The sequence below is a fragment of the Aptenodytes patagonicus genome, chromosome 17 (genome assembly GCF_965638725.1).
Source record: "Aptenodytes patagonicus chromosome 17, bAptPat1.pri.cur, whole genome shotgun sequence".
NCBI lineage: Eukaryota > Metazoa > Chordata > Aves > Sphenisciformes > Spheniscidae > Aptenodytes > Aptenodytes patagonicus.
This window is the reverse complement of record NC_134965.1, coordinates 7,201,239-7,220,015: the sequence shown is the minus strand read 5'-3', so window position 1 is coordinate 7,220,015 and position 18,777 is coordinate 7,201,239. Positions and strand designations below refer to the sequence as shown.

At 43.2% G+C, this 18,777-nt stretch overlaps 1 protein-coding gene across 9 annotated transcripts in view; it reads left to right on the top strand.

Annotated features, from left to right (window-relative positions):
• MYO1C (myosin IC) overlaps positions 1–18,777 on the top strand; it is a 59,535-nt gene that overhangs the window by 10,801 nt on the left and 29,957 nt on the right. For 2 of the 9 annotated variants that reach the window (XM_076354271.1, XM_076354268.1), the window contains exon 1: positions 16,731–17,042. The exons of the other annotated variants lie outside the window; for them this stretch is intronic. In XM_076354271.1, coding sequence (XP_076210386.1) covers positions 17,025–17,042 — 18 coding nt within the window. In that variant the 5' untranslated portion in view covers positions 16,731–17,024. Of the gene's footprint in view, positions 1–16,730; positions 17,043–18,777 lie in introns of those variants that run through there. 9 annotated transcript variants of the gene reach the window in all.

Below are 18,777 nucleotides of genomic sequence, written 5' to 3'. Positions count from 1 at the left end.
TGTCCAGAAAGAAATCTTTTCCAAGCATTGTACAAGCAAGCTATTACTTTCTGAGGAAAAGTTTTTTTGTGACAAATCTTGCTTTTTATTTTGGATAGGCTGGAAAGGTAAATTCTGGTATAAAGGACTAAAAGTAGCTGACAGCTTGGTACCTAGCCTTCTGTTTTGAGCAGTGAATTTCTCTGGTTAATCTCTCTAGCATTGTGCTGAACTCTCGAAAGTGCTTTTCAGGCCATACTTTCACTGGCCCCAAACCAAATTGTCTTAATTGCAAACCACTTATCTGAACTGATGGTTAGTCAACACAAATGTGACACGGTGCTCATTAGACTAGAAAATCAATCAGTGTTTAGTGTGGGCTGGATTGATAGGGAATGGGAAGGTTCATTTGGGTCAGTAACTGGCACAGTGATGAGTGTGTGAAGTGAGCTTCCCCCCTCCCACCCTCCTCTGTGCTTGCAAGCAGAGTCCAGCATCATCAGCCATCATTTCTAAGGCACCTGCCAAAAAGTGTCAGTTGTTCACAATCTTGTTGAATAGCAGACCAGTGTATTAGCTAGGCATGTTTCTGCTGGCAAATCTGGTGTGACATATATACCCACATGTGTCAGGGTAGGTAATTTATATTGTTGATTTCCTGATTGTGAAACACTACAGCTGAGGGTCCTGTAGCCTCTAGTGTCATTCCTGGCCTTGTCCTGGAGGCTGCTAGTGGTGATAATACACATGCATTACTTCTCAAGGTTTTAAACATTTGGAGGCACGTATGTGTATAGAGGGTAGGGGACGAAGCAAGCAGCCAGAGAGTCTTAGAGCTTCATCCGTGTCACTCTCAATGAAATGCCCTTTCTTTACCTGCCTGCCAGGAGGATGTATTTCCCCAGTATCTAAGATAAGCTTATACTGACATGAAGTTTTATTTAAATTGGTTTTGCTGTAGTTCTCCACTCCCTGCCTTGTACCTGCACTAGCATCCGTTTGACCCTTTGGTGAATCAATTGAAACAAAGTTTGGAGAACAATGATGAAGAAAAAAGAGGGGGGAAAAAAAAAATTATGTTTGTTTAGTTCCCTGAACTGTCTCGCCACAGAGCTGAACAGATATCAGTCCCAGTACAGAGGAGGGAGAGGGCCAGGACAAACACAGCTGGGGACAGGGGATGGACTGCAACACAGTAATGTCAGCTGTAGGTCAACTTACAGCAGCCTGGGACTGCACTCTGGCACCTCAGAGGACACTTTCTGTGCTCTTTTCACCTTGGAGAAGTGTCTGTAATGTCAAGCTGTGGGAATGATGGCTTGTGTAGTCGTTCTCTTCTTACGCTACTGTTTTTTGATCCTTGAAGTCAGTGGTAGTGAGAAGTTCGGGTTTGCTAGAAGGTTCTGCAGTCATACTGGGGGATTTTTGTGCCCTGGTATGTGGGCTGATTGGCACTAAAACCTCCCAGCCTGTGGATGTGGAGCTAGGCCAGCTGTTTGGAACATAAATGGTAATTAGTTGTCTTCTAAATGTTGGCTTTATTAAGATTTACAAATAGGATACACTATCTCCATTCCACTTCTTGTAATGGGGATTCCCAAGCTATAATACTTATTATAGCTCCTAAGCAGTACAGTAACCATCTGCCCATGGAGTGCCTGCGTTGCTGTTGCCCATTAACATGGTATCAGGTCAGGAATAGAGCAGCACTGATAAATGCTGGTACAGACAGCCAGGGTAAACACGCTTAGACACTGAGTCAAGAGAAACCGGTGTCTGTTCTGCCTCTTGCCTTAGCAGCACGCAGAGTGGCCGGGGTTCAAAGCGGGGAACATAGCCCAAGCTAGAGGGGTCCAGCTGGGCACTGATGTCTGGTGTGTTTTGCTCTCTCTGGAGCAGATAATACCTCTGCTGCTTCCCAGAGCATTGCCGTTTGTGGAAGGGGGTTGGGAGAGCCAGTGCAATGGCGGCCTGGAGGGAGGACACCCTGCCCAGCTGAGGATGCAGGGATGCCCACTTTTGCACTGCTTTTCAACAGGTCTAAAGGTTCAAAGGATTTTTGGGCCCTGTGGGACTCTTTAGCAAGGTGTATGTGTGGGGTAGTAGGACAAGGTTACTGTGTTGTGGTATTTGAGCATGACGTTGTGATTGACACAGGCAGAAAGGGTGAGGGAGAAGGAATTCATTTTGCTGCCAAAACCTTCCGTGCGAGAGGTTGGATGTGGACATGTGCCCTTTCTGGGCATACATGCGGGTTCCTGCAATTTGTAGCTGCTATTGCTGTCACCACCAGTAGTGGCACCCAAGTCAACAAAATTTGGGAACGCCATCCTGCAATAGAAACTTCAAGAGGCTATTTCTAGATGGAATGGAAGCTCCATGTGATTTAGTGGACTGTAGCCTCATTGTGAGGATAGAAGGCAACCAAAAGTGGTTTGAACTGGAATTCTTTAGGGTATTGTTGCTAACACTCTAGTGGGCAGCTGGATTAAACTGTTTTGGAGCTTTACTCCTTTTTGATACCATACTAGCACTCTTGTTAAAGAGGCTTCATAACAAGCTAAAAAAGCTTGGCAGTTGCTAGTGCAAGCCCATAGTTTTAAATGGTCTATTGATTTATTTTCTTCCCCCAGAAAGAGATATTCTGGCAAAAGACAATTAAAGAAACAACTTCAGAATGCATATGCTAAACACAAAGGTTATCACCCAGGAGGTAAGCTGGAGCAGCAGAGGCAGTAATGGGTTAGCACTTGGATTAGTGAAGTCTGGAATAGTGGGGTTCAGCTTTGCAGGGAAGTACCTGCATGTAGCTACTCCTGTGATCCATCAGCTGTTCCAGTAATTCTCCAGAACATGGAATTTGTCAGATCACCAGACAAGTGCGTGCTGCCTTTGTGCTGCCTATCACAGACACCAGGAATCCTGAGAATGTGAAGGACTCTCAAATTCCAGTTCTGTGTGCTCGCCCTTCCCCTCCTCCTCTAGGGGCTAGTGGAAGCAGGAAGGGAGGTCAGGCTTGAAATACAAAGTCAAAGAAGAGGAATTTGTGAATATGTAGCAGATAACGCCCATCACTCACTGTACTTTGCCACTCCTCCCCCCCCCATTGTGGAAAGTATGATTAAAGTCAGCCGCTCCGCCCTGACTGTCTGAACGATACATACATGCACAAATGCCAGATTCTCTTCATTCCAGGCTGCTGACTTCAAGAAGGACTTGCTCTGACAAGCTGGAAATGAGGGCCGGCAGCTTCGTCTGCAACTCAAAGGCTTTATCTCTCTTAGACGCTCTTCGTAACATTTCCCACAAATACTGTTCTGCTGGTAGGAGCTGTTGTATACACAGGACGCCATCAGGCACCTGTGAATAAAGCCTTACGTTGTGCAACTCTCCTTAGAACTGGCAAGGAAAACTTCATAGAGCAATTGGCATTAGGCCCATAGGAGAGCTTGCTCTCCAGCCTCATTATTTGGGGAGCGGTAGGGAGAGTCAGCTCAGCCTTTTGATTCTTTTGTCCCCCTACCAAGAGCTGGTGTTCTTTCCTTCACAAAACTTCTACTGTCCAGCCTTCATCTCCCACTTTGACTATTTCCATCAGCTGATGAGGCATTCATCTCCAGCTTCCACAGCATATTCCTGCGGTTCATCACCTTGGCCTCTCTCTTTCTTCTCTGAAATGAACTCCCACCTGGCTATCCCTTCACTTCTTCCCCACGTCACCATGGAAAGCACAAGTTGTTTGACTTCTAGGATAGTTCTGGCTCCACCAGCAACTTCTGTTTTCCTGATCTTGCCTCCTAGCATTATTGCTTCACCGCTGCTTCTGCTCAGTGAAGGATGCCAACTGTGTCCACCTGCTAGGGTTTTTTTGCATGCGCTTTTAAGCTGTCTGCTTATGCTGCATATGCAGTCTTTCACTTAAAGTATTTATACGCCCTGACCTATCTCAATCAATTGATGAACTCAGCCTTCAATAAATGCTTTCCCAGAGTGAAATCTATTTGAGAGATGTAATAATGGTTCTAGAGAGCATCTGTGCCAGTAATGGCAAGATTGCCAAGCTCTTCTTTGGATGTTGTTTTTATTTCAAAATGAGTGTTATCGAGCAAGTATATTTTTACATTCATACAATATTTAACATGTGAAATTGAGATAACTTTAAGCTTGATGCAGTAAGGCATGCACCCTGATATAAAAATTTATCATAAATCAAATCTGAGTAGTCATTATGGTTGTGACATGATTTCTGCTTAGAAAGGTATCTTTGATGTCATCATCATATTGCTCCAGAAGCAGCTTGCCAGTGTTATTTCAGGTTGTGGAGGGTGTGTACATATATATATTTTCTAAAAACCGTAAGACCTACCAGTATCAAATGTCTGCCCAGTAATTCACAGATTTCACAACTGACTGTTAGTAGACAAAACTTTTTTTTTTGTTCTGATTTTTGAGGGAGGGCTGTTTTCACAGGGGCTGTGGCCTTGACTAAATGGCCGTATTGAGTTGTTTAGGCTAATCCTGTTGAGCAGCAAAGGGATCCCACTAGTCTCAGCTCCAAATCTTCTCTCCTGACCTCAGGACTGTGCTTTCTGGACATTGTGTGAAAAAGATTGGTGAAACAAAAACTCTCATTTCCCCTTATCTAGCTTAATATGTGCAAAGAGCATGCAGCTCTGAAGTAGCGATATAAGAGAATTAGAATCAGTGTTGTAGTGAGGATTTTGAACAAGAAGCTGGCATGAAGAAGTACCGATGGCATTTAACCTCTGTGTTTTATTAATCCTGAAGCAAGTGTAATTTAAAGTGACACCTCTATAATTGATGAAGTATCTTTTTACCATTTGTTTAATTACCAGTTTCAATGTCTAGAAAGCAGTGGATCAATAATTTACAGTGATGAACTTCCCTGCGTCCTTCTGTTTTTCTAGTTCAGCCATACAAACAATAGCTCCTGAAACACACCCTCAAGTTTTGATGCTTTTCTTTTTCTTTAGGTGATTTAAAAGAGCTTAACCTTTTTTTTTGCCACAGGTGTACTCCAACACAACTGAAGCTGATGGCAGAGCTCCCACTGACCTCAGTGAAGCAGGGTTAATCTAGGGCTTGCCGTGCACACTGTATCAGCTCTGATCTTTTTACCATCTCCTCTCAATATCATAGAAAGGCTAAGGCTGGGCTTGTGTTGTTGCTACAATAGAAAATGATGCTGCCCTGGCAGTATCTGAGAGCTGTTAGAACAGAAAATTTAAGCAAAGGAACCAAAGCTGCTGCCTGCATTTTGTATGTATTTATTACATTATAGTCTTTCATAACATGTACTGATTTTCTATGGGAGATACCTATTCTTGAGGCTCTTGGACTCTTCTTTCAGGTTAGAGCTCAGATTCTCTCACAGCCCTGGATCTCTCACCTTCCCCAGGGAGAATCTATGCCTGTCGAATCGGAGGAAAGAAAGTGTTTACTTCCCAGTAGGATGAGACTTCTGACAGTTCCTGTCATCATCCTGGCTGCCATGGGCAGTAGGGTTTGCTCAGACAGCATCAGAACAAAAGATCAAAAGATACCTAACTTCCATGAGATCTCCAAATCCGTGTGCTTCTAGCGGGATGTGGCCTTATGTAGAAAGGACTCCCACCTACGCGCTGGTAGCCTCAAGGCAGGAGGATACCTTTCACTTTTTTGAGGATGTGCTCGTTATCTGCATCGGCACAAGTGGATGCTTTCCCTTTCCTGTCTCTTATTCTTAGGGGTGCTGGTCCTCATCTTCTGATGGAGAACAGGATGCTGTGGGACAGTTGGTATTTCTGTTAATGTCACAACTGTCGCTACCAGCTGATTATACCCAAGTAACAGGAGCTGTGGGAATTCCTTCAGGATCTCTCATTTGAGTTGGAGATATCAGCCCAGAATAAGTTTTTGTTTATATGGTAGACACAAAGGGTCAATAGGAGGATTGCTGGGCCTGCCTGTGACTACCTATTTTGTCTGCCTCAGCAGGATTTATGCAGTCTTTCAACCACCCAATGTAGGACTATAAGTAAATCAGAGACAGAAAGAAAGGATTTGGACCTAGCCACAGCTGGGGAATGAATGTTTCCATTCACTGCATAGGCCCATGTTTATCCAGATGTGGAACATGCATTCCTGAGAACCACAAAGGAATGGGCTCCTTGATTATTCTTTAGTGTGTATTTTGTCTTTGTTTTTGATTAAATCTATGTCCCTGATAATGCAGAAAATCTTGAAAATGCTGCGAGCAGGATAGTGTAGTTCTCCTGAGTGAGCAGGGAGTCGAAACCATGTCTTGGAGATGAGATATTCCTTACGCTTCAAAGGGTGCTTACTAAGTTGCAAGCCAATGATTTTTCTTTTTTTAACATCAATGTGATTACTACTTCTTTTACTTTAAAAAAATCTTGATTTAATGTAGTTTTGATTCAACAGGAGTATCAATTTTTAAAATGTTGGAAAATGATATTCTGGATCGTTTGATGAGTGCAAGCTGATACCGGTGGATGTGGGATGTCCTTCTGAAATGATGTCTGTATTTTCCAGGAATCCTGGAATACTTTTGCCAACGTGATGGCAACTCATCATTCCCTGTTTACTGAGGATATATCTATTTTAGGATAAAAATGTTTGTAATTCACACAAACATTAAAGACTTTGTTCACTGTGGGATCTTTGGGATATTGTCAGACTGGTCAGAAGGAGATTACCTCAGACAATACCCTTCATCTGGTGGCTTTTACCCTCCTTTTCAGAAGCAACAGAATAGGCAGGGTAAAGGGAAGCAGTTCAGACATAAGCCAGCTGCAATATCATCTGCCCACGTGCTCCTGTTGGTTGCCAGGCCTCAAGTCTGACACGCTGCCAGATAGCCAGTCTGCACTCTGTGTGTCTACTTTTCTTTCGTCTGCTTTTAGAAACTGCTTAGGCCATTCCTTTTAGTATAATCTGGAATTTCTACAGATCGTTAGCTATTCTTATTTTGGGTTCATGATCTAGTTTTATTCCAGACTGTTGTTGAAACCCTTTCCTTAAACTTTTCATAGGGGACTTATGCCATCACAATAAATGTAAAATGCTCTTTGTTCCCTTACAAAGAAGGGTTTGAAAGAAGTTCAGCACCATATGTGTTCCTAATAGTTTTGTTAGAACTTATTTATAACTTTTCACTGTCCCAAAATAACTGCCTGCCTTAGGCCAACAAAGTCAGTTTGGGACAGAAGAAAAAAAAGTGGTGGAAGTACAAATTGTGCCTGTGAACTCTACACTTATAAATCATCAAATTAAAAACTACTCCACTTGTTTGAATGTCTAAAGCATTGAATGTGCCCTTTTTCTGGGCTCACAGAGCTTGGCTCCACTTCGTAGTTTGTAGTTTGCTTACAGCACTGCTAAGTTTGCATTAAAAAAGAGTCACACCCAGAAGGAAAATAAGAACTCCTTTCTCCCAGGTATCACCCGCTTCTGGCATCAGAATGAAATGTCGCAAGAATACTTGCAGATTGGCGTGTTGGGTTTTTTTTCCTTAAGGAATCTATAGACCTTACATGGAACAAACCTGTGACAGATGCCGTTGTACCACTATGAAATGTTGCTCATAGCAACATTTCTCTAAATTTGGGGTACTAATTATGCTGATATATACATCTTTATGCTACTATAAACTTTGCATCCTAGGGATTTTGTTATTACACTAGCAGGAGTGGGGAGTAGGAGTAGTTGTTGGGGCATCACTCATGTACAAGCTATTTTATAAAAACACCCAGAATTTCAGGAAATATATTCCATATGCGATCCTCTCTCCTGTGCTTTTCAGGAAAGTTTTAGCCATTTGGCCTTTATTTTTCTGACATTGGAAGCCTGAATATACTAATATAATCTAGATATTACCTGTGCTCCAATCTCCACATAGCGGAAAAGTTAATGGTTTTGACAGCAAACTAGGAGTTCAACAATGGCTTTATTCAGGAAAGGCTTCACATTAACTGAAAGAAGCAATTTCATTTGGCTATTTTGGAGGGAGGTATTTCCTTTTTAAACTATTTTTCACAGCACCAAATGGTCTGGTTTTGGGTGTGGTTTGTTTTAATGCAAAAGTGCCTTGATGAAAGCTGTCAATTAAAAGAAAAAAGGACAGCATAGGACAAGTCGGTCAAGTTTAGTTGTTTCCTATAAAGCAGTCTGATATAGTAGATAAATCTGTTATTTGGATTTCTGTGAAATGATATGTGTTGACACAATTAAGAATAATGTCATTCAGATAGCCTTCCCTAGGTTTCAGATTTAACCCACTAAAGAAAATAAAGCAGCTTAAACTTACTGTTTTGGTGTCAGCAGTTTTAAACAGACAATTCCTATGTTTAGAGAAGAATTTTACAGTTGTCATTGGTGGCATGGGGGAAACTTGGGATCCTGTCAATATAACATTAGTAGGGATGGTTGATCTCTGCTTCCAGGCTCCTAGTCTCATACCTGTGATTCTTCTCACTTTTTAGAGCCAAGACAAATATCTTATTTCTCCTGGAGCAGACTTTTTGAAACGGGACAAACAACTTATTGACTGCATCCTTTGACTTGGCAGGAAAAATAAGTAGAGAAGACAACAGCGTTAGGGTCCAGGCTTAAAGTTGAGACTTCATACTGACTTAAATGTTCAGGGAGCTAGTTCCCAAAACGTTGTTTTTTCCAAAATTAATTAACTTCCAGATACCACTGACCACAAGCAATACCAGCACAGGCCATCTTTCAGAATTGCTTTATAATTGTTATGGAGCAGTTATTACATGAGAAAAAAGGCATAAAGGTATTTAATAGAAATGCTTTCTTGTAGTTGGTTCTCTCTAAAAGTCATAACCACTTATGTTTACTGGTTCTGGAAAAAACCTGCCTGTTGCCTGCATTTGTTTTCCCCCTTGCTGTGCAGGCAAGAATGTGAAGTATTTAACTGGACAAAAATTAAAGGTCAGTTTAAAAATCTTCAGAAACCAAGATGTCCCTAAAGATAAGTCAAATATGAAACATCCTCTTGGGACAGGATTGCGATATGCCCTGGAAAGCTTAACACACCCTTGAGTGCACAGCCTTTTCTGGCCAGGTAGTATGGGAACAAGGGCAAGGTATGAGTAAGTGGTGAAGAACGTACCTGAGAGCCTGGTTACAGTGGAGCAATCCTCTGGAACAGTACAGGGCATTGTAAAGCTCAGCCATGTTCTCATCGGGTCTGTGAGGCTCCTGATGCTGTGATGTGGAAGAGTGCTTCTGCTGTCAAAACTCTGTCTTGCTGTCTCATCAATGAGTCTTTCATAAGGGTAGCCTAGCTTGCTTTTTTTTAAGGTGCTCAGCCTAACTTTGCTGTGGCAAACTGACCATTTCAGCTCAAGGAGGTCTTACCAGCTAACGTGTTGAAAATCTTGGCTGGGATTTGGCCTCAAGTTCCTCTAGAAGCTGTGCAACTCTACAGGGGCTGCATTTGTAGATGGGAGAGAGAGAGGATGTAGCAGACTACAGATACAAAATTATTTGTACATACAGTGTGACATACAGTCACAAACATCTGTTGCTGTCAGAAAAAAAGTCTGGGTGATAAACCTGTCTAGGAATTTATATTGTACTAATTTCTGTGGCAGCTATGGGACTGTGTCAGACTGTGTTTGCTCAGCAAGCTTCTCTGCAGTGGGAGCTGAGAGCTTCTGGCCTTATCCAAAGACAAAGCAGAGATGGAAAGATACCCCTCACTGGGGATCACAGGGAAATATTCCAGTTACATCACTTTATCCAAACGAGGTCTTTGTGAGCGTTGTTGTAGAAACTCCCTTTCATTTGTATAAGAAGAAGGAAAATCTGTCTTTAACTGGGCTTGCAGGTTTTGTGTCTGCTGAAGTGATAGTAAAAAGTGTGTGCTGGAGCTACAACTACAGCTCCAGACAGAAGTCAGTCTGACAGTTTTGCTGAGACATACACAGCTGCTTGTAGCTATATGCAACTGCTGCTGAAACTGTTGGCCTGCGAGACATCAATGCATACAATTATGTGGGAATGCTTTGAAAATTAAGTTAAATAGCTCCTTCCACAGGTGTCCAACATCTTTACGGTTTAAAGCAAAATGAGTAAGAGCGTGCTGTCCAGTTCACAAAACACCGCAGCAAACCGTTGTGCTCCATGGATCTACTGCCCAGGAAGGTCAGGTAGGGGAGCTGTCAGCCTTCCTTCTGTGTTAGCACTGGCCACGTCATGCTTTGGGACGTGGCTGTGTCTTTTCCTGCCCTTTCCATACGAGATGTGCTCAGCCTTGCTTTGCAGGCACTATTTTGTAGATTTAAAGTCTATTCTGTCTGTCTTTTTCCTCCCATGAAGAAAAGCAAGGGCATGATAGAAAAAGGACATAGCAGCTCTAATTTGTACATTTAGTTTTCTATTTTGGGCTGTGGGAGAGGCCTCTCTCTGCTCAGGAGAGAAGAGTCACAGGTTAAATACTGTCCATCTCTACGGAGGGGAACCTTAGGTTACTGCATGCTGCCTTCCCGGCGAATACTGGTGTGTGAAGAGCCCTGCTCTGCCAGTTGTGTCCCTCCTCTACTCTTGTATGTTCTTCTTTTCCAGACTGCAAACAGTTTAGTGCTGATCTGGCCATATATAGTAATTTCCTATTATTAGAAACATTTCCTTGGGATCTAGCTCAGGGAGTAGCAGAGGGAAATCCTGTTTCCTTCATCTAACATGCAGGCAAAGCACCAGTGTTCACTCTTTCCTTATCTAGTGTCGATAGAAAAAGAAGTTTTTGTTATGATATCCTTTCCAGTCTTAATCCCTTTCTAACACTAAGCCTCTTTTCAGAAATGCAGGAAAAGAAATTAGAAGGAATAGGAACTGTCAGCCACCAATGTGAGCTGTAAAGTGCTGTCTACAGCCTGTAAGTTCTGCTTGTTCTTTCTCAGCCATGTTTTTCTCTCTCAGATTTAGTCGTCCTAATGCTTTGGAAAACCAATTCTTTTTTTCATGTCGGCGTGTGTGAAAAACAGTATGATAGGATGTTTCACCAGACTGCCAGGGTATCGATGGAAAGCTAATAGCTGTGTTAAAAAAGAGGAACAACTTTATATTAAGGAGAGAGAAGTTTTTATTTTGCGTGCAACGAGAACGTGTTTTTAAAGGAGAGATTGGTCACTGAAGGCACAGAGATATGCGCAGGCTTTGGACACTTAATTTTTCCTGTGAAAACATTTTTTCCCCTTAAAAGGAAGATGTAGGTCCTGCCACTGGGAGTGACTGTTTAGAAAGTCAGTTGGGAGGAATGCACATCAGCTGAACTGAGTCAGGCTGTTTGTATTAACAGCTCCGTCAAAACGGCTCTTCTTGTTCTTGCCACAGACTCTGCAGGGGAGCTGCTTAAAATGATTGTATCAAAGTAAGGGCAAAGCAATCAAACTGAATTAACTGTTGTTTTTAAACTCTTTGCTATTAAAGTTAGTTCAACAATTACTGCTGGGTTCAGAACGGGTAGAGTGTGTTCGTAAAATCAGCTGAAGAGGCGGCTGTCCTGCAGTCCTGTAAAACAACCAACAGAGCCGTAACACAGGGCAGCGTGTGAGTGGGACAGAGTGAGAGTAGCCACATGCGTGAGACAAACTGGCATCATATTAAGGGCATCTGGTAATTATAAAGTGGGACTTTGTTCTGATGGTCGCTATCAAAGCCAGTCATCCATTTCTGTTTCACTGATTCAGCAGAGAGCAACAACAAGGAAAATTTATCTTAATTTGTTAGGTTAACCCAGTTTCGGTTTTCACTCACGTCATAGACCCGGAATTATTGTGTGTGTGCGGGAGCCATAACTAAATACGAGCGCTGCATATGTGCTTTTTAATCTGCCCTTTCTCAAACGCATCTGTCATCAGAAGTATCAAAATAGTGAATAGTGCTTACAGAGAAAGTGTCGGAGTCCAAGGAGAGGTGCACTTCTCCATCTTCATTTTTTGTAGTATTCAATTTTTTTGTAATATTCTTGTTTATTTGTGAAAGACTGGGCTTGGGAAGAAAACAAATTTAGTGTTCTCACTGTTGAAGCTTTCTTGAAACAAACAAAACCAGTATTGACAGTTTTAGGCATTACAAAACATAAACTAGAATCCAAAATAATAATTTAAATATTCTTTGTCTTCTGGTTTTTGAACCCTTTTGGCCACACCTAACATTTTTAAGCTTTTGTCTATAATCGTGTAAACACATTCACACAGAATCGGAGAATTCAGAGAACTCATGATGTCATGAAGTTTGCAGTAAAATTAAGGAACTTTACCACCTTGAGACACCTTTTGAGTGAGTATAATGGGCTTTTGATTTAACCTTTATAGGTCTGCAGTTTCATAACTGACCAGGAATGTTGTGTCTCCAGAGACCAATGTCCTATGTCCAGGCTTCTCTTCCTAACTACTTGTTTGGGAGACAGCTGGCTACTCTCTGCATGGGGAAGGAGGAGATGTATTAATACAAACAAAAAGAGGGTGGAAAGCAGACAATTCTTAGCAGAGCTAGTGGTATGGGGAAGAGGTTCTGCCTCGTTATCAAGCCTGTTGCAATGTTTAGTGTTGGTTCTTTGGCAGGGCATTGATTTATCCAGTTACCGTGCAGTCAAATGTTCATCCTCTGCTGGAACAGGGCTTTTTTCCTAAGCAATGGGCCAAATGTCCTTCAGAACCTCCAGTTTCTGCTATAGGGTGTCTTAGGAATGTGAGGCATTTTAATCAGTTTTAGATCGGTATAGTCTGGACAGCAGGACACATGTGATAGGTTAAAGAAATTTCTATTTTTTGTTTAAGACGTTCCTCTGACCTGCAAGAGGAAGGGCTCTCAAATTCCTGGCCTGTTTAGGGTGGTTTGTTTCCCATGGTATCTTTGCCAAGTGCTTTCTAATTATGGAATGTGTGTTATTCTGTAGTTCTTTTGCAAGGCAGAAATAACGAATATTATAAAAATCCAGAAAAAAGATATGCATTGATAGATGAACTTGACATCTTTTGCTTTTGGAATAATGTAGATGTGATCCACATTGATTTTTGAATAGCATAAACCCAAGCCAGCATCTCTTACCTCCAGTTTTATATTGTGCAGTGGAATCTGCACAGCAGAGGGGAAGACTGGTTTGCTGATGCCAGTTTCATGGGGCCACACTCTTTTTTTCAGGAGAGCCACTGCTTGCGGGTGTAGCTTAGCAAGTCACGCACTGCTCTGTGAGCCTGTCGGAGCAGGGTCGACAGGAAAGGTTTCCAGTCCCCTTGCTTTGAATGTGAAATTGTATGCAGGGAATCAGCTGCTTATCAGCAATGAGCAGAGCAATCCCAGTGCTCTAATCCAGGGTTTATATGAGTCACTTCTAACTGGTGAGGCCTGGAAAACTTGATTCATACCTCTGCCTGTAGTTGCCTGTAGTAGTGATACAGAGCTAGCCAGCCGTCCTCAGCAGAAATCACGGACAAGGGCTGGGCTCTATTGCTGGAAAGGAAGAGCCTGGTTTTATCACCTTAATAGTCCGGGATCAAGATCTTTTAAATCAAAATTATGTTGGTTATCTCTGCTTTCCAATTATTTTTTTTTTTCCCCTCCCAATTTAGGCTAACCCACATGCAGGAGTGTTTTCCTCACCAACAAGAGCTGGGCAGTAGTTTGACTACAGGAAAAAAAAGTTTTGAGTAAAGGTCTTCCCAGTAAGTAAATAAATAAAAGGGTTCTCCTGCATAAAAAAGCCAAGCAAACGTACTTCTGAATATTGGGCTCTTGTATATTCTCCTTTTATGTGGCATTTTCAGTGACGAGATGTGTTCTGAGAAGTGTTAGGAGGTGTAAACTAGGGGAAAGGTGAAGTTGTTAATGTGAAGATAACTCTGTGCTAATATGTAACTTAAAATTGGAACATGAGTTTTATTGACTCTGTTGTTTGGCTACAACTAGGCTGATTTGAGAAATTACGATGGAGAACTGACATTTTCCTCCTGAAGAATTAGAGCCGCCAGGCCACAGCTCTAATTATACTTGGAAAACTCCTGGCTCAGAGCTTGCTGTTGTGATTCAGTAATGGCTAATGTGGCTCAGTTTGGGAAACGTAGCTTAGATTACCTTTGATCTTACCTGTGCTCCTGCACTGAGCAGGGCTTTGGGGTATTGTCTATTTATTTCAATGCTCTGAAAGAGACTGATGCGAAACCCACCTCTGAAATGTGTCCTGAGGCTGCCTCCGTTAATAATTCACCTAACACCTCAGTTGGTTTACGATAAGAAGTGAATAAAAATCATGCCAAATAGTTGTGCAAGAATTGAGAGGTACTACGAATAATTTTTCAAAATGGAATCTAATGAGGGCAGAAGGGCTGGTGGCACCACAGCTCTTCAGAAGCGTTATCCAAGCTTCATCACAAATCCTTGTAACCGCTGGCACCTTCTTCCTGTAACGAATGACATCTACCACGGCGCGGGATCTCTGGGATCAATGCCTTGGGTCAGAGCTAATTAGAGAGGAGTGCTGCACTGAACCACTGACGACATCTGCTACATTTCTTGGGTTTTAAATAGCCTCCTATCCGAGTAGTGGCCATGCACAGTCTTGTTTTACTTTAAAAAGCTTTAAAGTAAAACAAGTAGCTTTTTGATGTAAATCTTTTTACTTTAAAGCTTGACTTTACCCTTTCTGTAATAGAATTTGAAAAGTATGCATTTTGATAAGAAAAAAAACCCCAAAAAACAACACCCCTCTTTAAGCAGAGCTCACTCCAGATAGTGCCAGTCATGAAATACCAGCAGTTGAGCTTGGGAATGATTTCATGGCTCTGCATGTTCAATGGTTAGAGAATCTGCCTTTTGGTACTGCAAAACTTGGGTGATGACTGCCACGAGGGACTGCTTTAAATGGATTCCAGCAACTGAGATGCTTGTAAATGTTGGTTCTGGGCAGATATGTCAAGTAGGGCTTACTCAGTAGCACTGCAGCAGTAGTGAACTGGTGATGATAGCTGACACTCAGTGTGATAGTGACTTCAGTGTGGTACCTAAATTTCAGAAGTATTTGAACAGATGCAAGAGAGGGTCTGCAGTAGTCTCTTTTCAGAAGATGATGCACAGCAGGAAAGATTATCTTCCTATCAGTTTTGATAAGGTTCTTGTGGAAAAGCAGTTGTTGTTTGGATCAGGCTGATGTTTGCTCGGTGCAGATGTGGCCGCCTGCATTTAGAGCAAATGACCTCTGACAATTCAGCTGATGAGTTTGTAGCATTAGACTAAGTTTGAGACCTTCTAATTGCAGGTGCAAGGTAGGTGTTTTGCCTTGTGTGTGTGGGCAGGGTCTTGCACGCTGTGGATAAACCTGCATCTAGTTTGTAGCCGTTTGCCACGCTCTTGGCTAATTGTGGAGTCCCATATTACAGATCACTTGGAGAGGGGTCCGTTAGGAGGGTGGTATAAAGGAGAAATGGGTGGCAGTATGCTTTGTGCATACTTGATTGTGATTATCTGTGCTGGGAAACTTGCAGACAGAAACCCATCATCTTCGTTAGCTGCTACGAGGCAGATCAAATGGCTGACTAATTTTTTAGTCACTGATGCTTGGAAATGGAAGGTCCTCTGGCTCAGGGCAGAGCTCATCTCCTGCAGGGGTCTGCCTGGCCTCCTGTGCAGCTGCCAGACAGCAGCTTTGTATGCTCATAATGTGAACTACTTGTGACCTGCAATACCTGAAGGGTGGTATACTTTGGCAGGGCTCTGTGCCAGGGCAACGTGCTATCTGTAACAGATCTATAGCTTTATTTGCTATACCTGTAATTCATTTCAGGATGGACATATAGCTTAGACCATCGAAGAGCAAAATAATTAATAGAATCATGGAATAATTTTAGGTTGGAAGGGACCTGTGGAGATCTCTGGTCCAACCCCACTTCCAAGCAAGGCCAACTTAAATCAGGTTGCTCAGGCGTTGTCTGGTTGAGTCTTAAATATCTCCAAGGATGGAGTTTTACAACTTCTTGGGACCCCTGTTCTAATATTTGACAGCACTCGCTGTGAAAAAAATTTCCCAATATCTCATTGGAATTTCCCTTCTTCCAGCTTGCATCCGTTGCCTCTCGTCCTTTCGCTTTCTACCAAATGCTAGCAAAAGCTGCATATACTTTTTGATTTTTGTCAGAATGCCCTTATCTCTGGGTGGTGGTGGTTTTTCACACTCTTGGTGTAGCTATGGCCATGAACTTTTCTGTGTGAGACCAAACCCTGATGGCCTCAGAGACAGCTAAATGTGCTACTTCTGTTTGCAAGGGCTGGAGGCTAAGGCCAACAGTGGCTTCACTGTGTCCTGCTAGGAAGGGTCTTACTTGGTAGTGCAGGTTATTTTGTGATGAGGACCTCGGAGACCTCCATGTAGAGTGGGTGTTAGCCAATATGCTAAGTCCTTGCAAGGGCAGACAAGGCAAACTGCCTTACCCCTGGACTCTTTGTGGTCCTTCGATTTGCTGAGAGTGACTGCAAGTGTAATTGTAAGCCCAGGAGATTTTGCTGTGGTTGGGGTGAGCTGGGAGCGGGTTCGGGGAGCCCTCTTGATGCTGCTGCTGCTGTTTCAGTGCAAAAACTTGCCGTAATGGAGCATGTCACTTCCTGTCCTGTTTGCTGTGGTTTGGCGTGTTGGGCTCTGCACCAGGTTTTCCAGTGCCTGTGATTACTTTTCTTTCCATTTTTCCCTGTCATTGTCAGCGGGGACTCCGCAGGCAGGCTGCAGGCAGAGGACAGCTGACTTCTCTTGGACTGCCTCTCACGATCTGTGCACTTCGGTCTCTCCTCTTTGGGAGGGGAGGAGAGTTCTTCTCCCTCTCCTTGGAAAACGCCCTCTCCAGTATGCTCCAGTAGGAGCTGGTGGGAGGGAGGGAGTTCTGACTGCATCGAAAATGTCATGAAAAAAAAAAAAGGCAACTGACAGAAGAGAGAACTTGTCCTCGGATTCCTGCTTTTTGCAGCAGCTTAAACTAAGTCTCTGCAAGTGCTGCGGGAGCTGGCAGGAGGCAGAAATGAAGTTCAGAGGCGCGGTAAGATTTATTCAACTGTTTTGGTGGTTTTGCAGCTTTCAGATGTGTATCTAGTGTGAGAAGAAGGGGGAGATACATTTTCAAGGTTTCAGCAGGAAAGTGAAATGCTTCAGCCTGCTTTGCGAAAGACCCCTTCATTGGAAAGTTATGTGAAAGGGGTTGAAATAGGATAAAAAAATCCAGGAGATACATGTTTTGAGGAGGAAGCCAAGGTGGGAGTTGAGAAAGTGGGAAGAGAGGGGGAAAGCCGTGGACTGTGTTAGGGGAAAAGAAAGGGTGGAGCTTTTGCTTGGGTGGAAGGGGCATGAGGGTGTGAATGTGCCGTACTGGTGCTGGGCTCTGCTTGTGTCCTTCCCAGGGACATGGGCTGCTTTCTCTGTGACTGCGACCCTAGGGAATGGCAGGAAATACCTGCTTAAGGACTCATTGCCACTCAGTTCCTCCAGGGTGTATTTACTTTAGCAAAACTTTGTCCGTGTTTTAGCGGCAACCACAAAGCCTGGGTCTGCGTACCGCATTGCAGGACAACAACTGGGAGCTTAGAAAAATGAGTATGTGGCAAAAGATTGAGAAGACTAGGATTGTTACCTGGAAAAAGAGATGAATAATTGAGGAGAAAAAAAAAGTATACAGTAGTGCCACGGAGAAGGCAGATCGTGAGCTCCCTTTTTCTGTGTTGTAACATAGGAAGAGGGACGTTCAGTTAAGTTAAAAGTTGCCAAAGAGATGCAAAGATTATTTTCATACAACGCATAATTGGGCCACAGAGTTCACTGACATTGGAAGATGTTGAGGTCAAGAATGAGGGAACATTATAAAAAAGAGTGTGTGTGGGCTTTTGTCTGGATAAGAATGTTCAAGGCTTTAATTGGTAAACCTACCAAATTTAGAAAGAGAAGGATTGAAAACGTCATGTCTGTAGATTTAGGCATTCTGACTGTTGAAGAAGAGTGCATGGGACTGGAGTATCCCATACCTGCACAATCCTTTCATGCTTTCCCGAATAGTCTAGTGTTGACCACTGTCTGAGAAAGGGTCTTAGTGATGAAGGGAACCGCAGAGCTTCTGGAGGACCTGCCTAGTTCCTCCCTGTGGCAGCGCATTTGAAGGTGGAGATGGTAGTGCTCGAGAGGCTTGTGCTTGGATTTCTATTGGCGTGGAGGACTGTAGGAGCCAGCAAACCTCTATACAGCAGTGGATATGGAGAAAAGGTTTTAGATGTGATACATGTGAGTGTGATAAGCAGTGACGCTGTCTAGGGTGGTGCTTGATACTCTCCGAGAGAACGTGTGGGTGTGGAAGTGCCCTTCACGTGCCCTGGGAATGCACTGGAGTGCTTGTTCTGTTTGGAAAGTTTTACTATCTTTGAAAGACATAATGATCTGAAATGGTTGTGTGGGGCGTGTGGAATCCAGTGGAGAAGGTGGGAATGTCTGGTGTGGGGAAGGCCAGAGAGCTGCAAGAGTAACAGTGTGAGACCCGCAGTATTTGCAGTGAGAGGGCGAACAGATGTGCGTGTTTAGGGGGGAATGTAACAGCAGTTATCAAAGAACAGTGAATGAGGGTGCAGGGTCAGCACCCTGTCGCTGCAAGCTGGGAGGCAGGGGGAGCAAGTGCATGCAGTGATTCTTACCTGTAGGCCAGTGTTTGAGTTTCAGCTCCCCTCTCACCTGCTCGGTCTGATCTGGAAGTCAATGGCAAAACTTACTTGGAAAGGGCAGTGATCTGAGTTTTT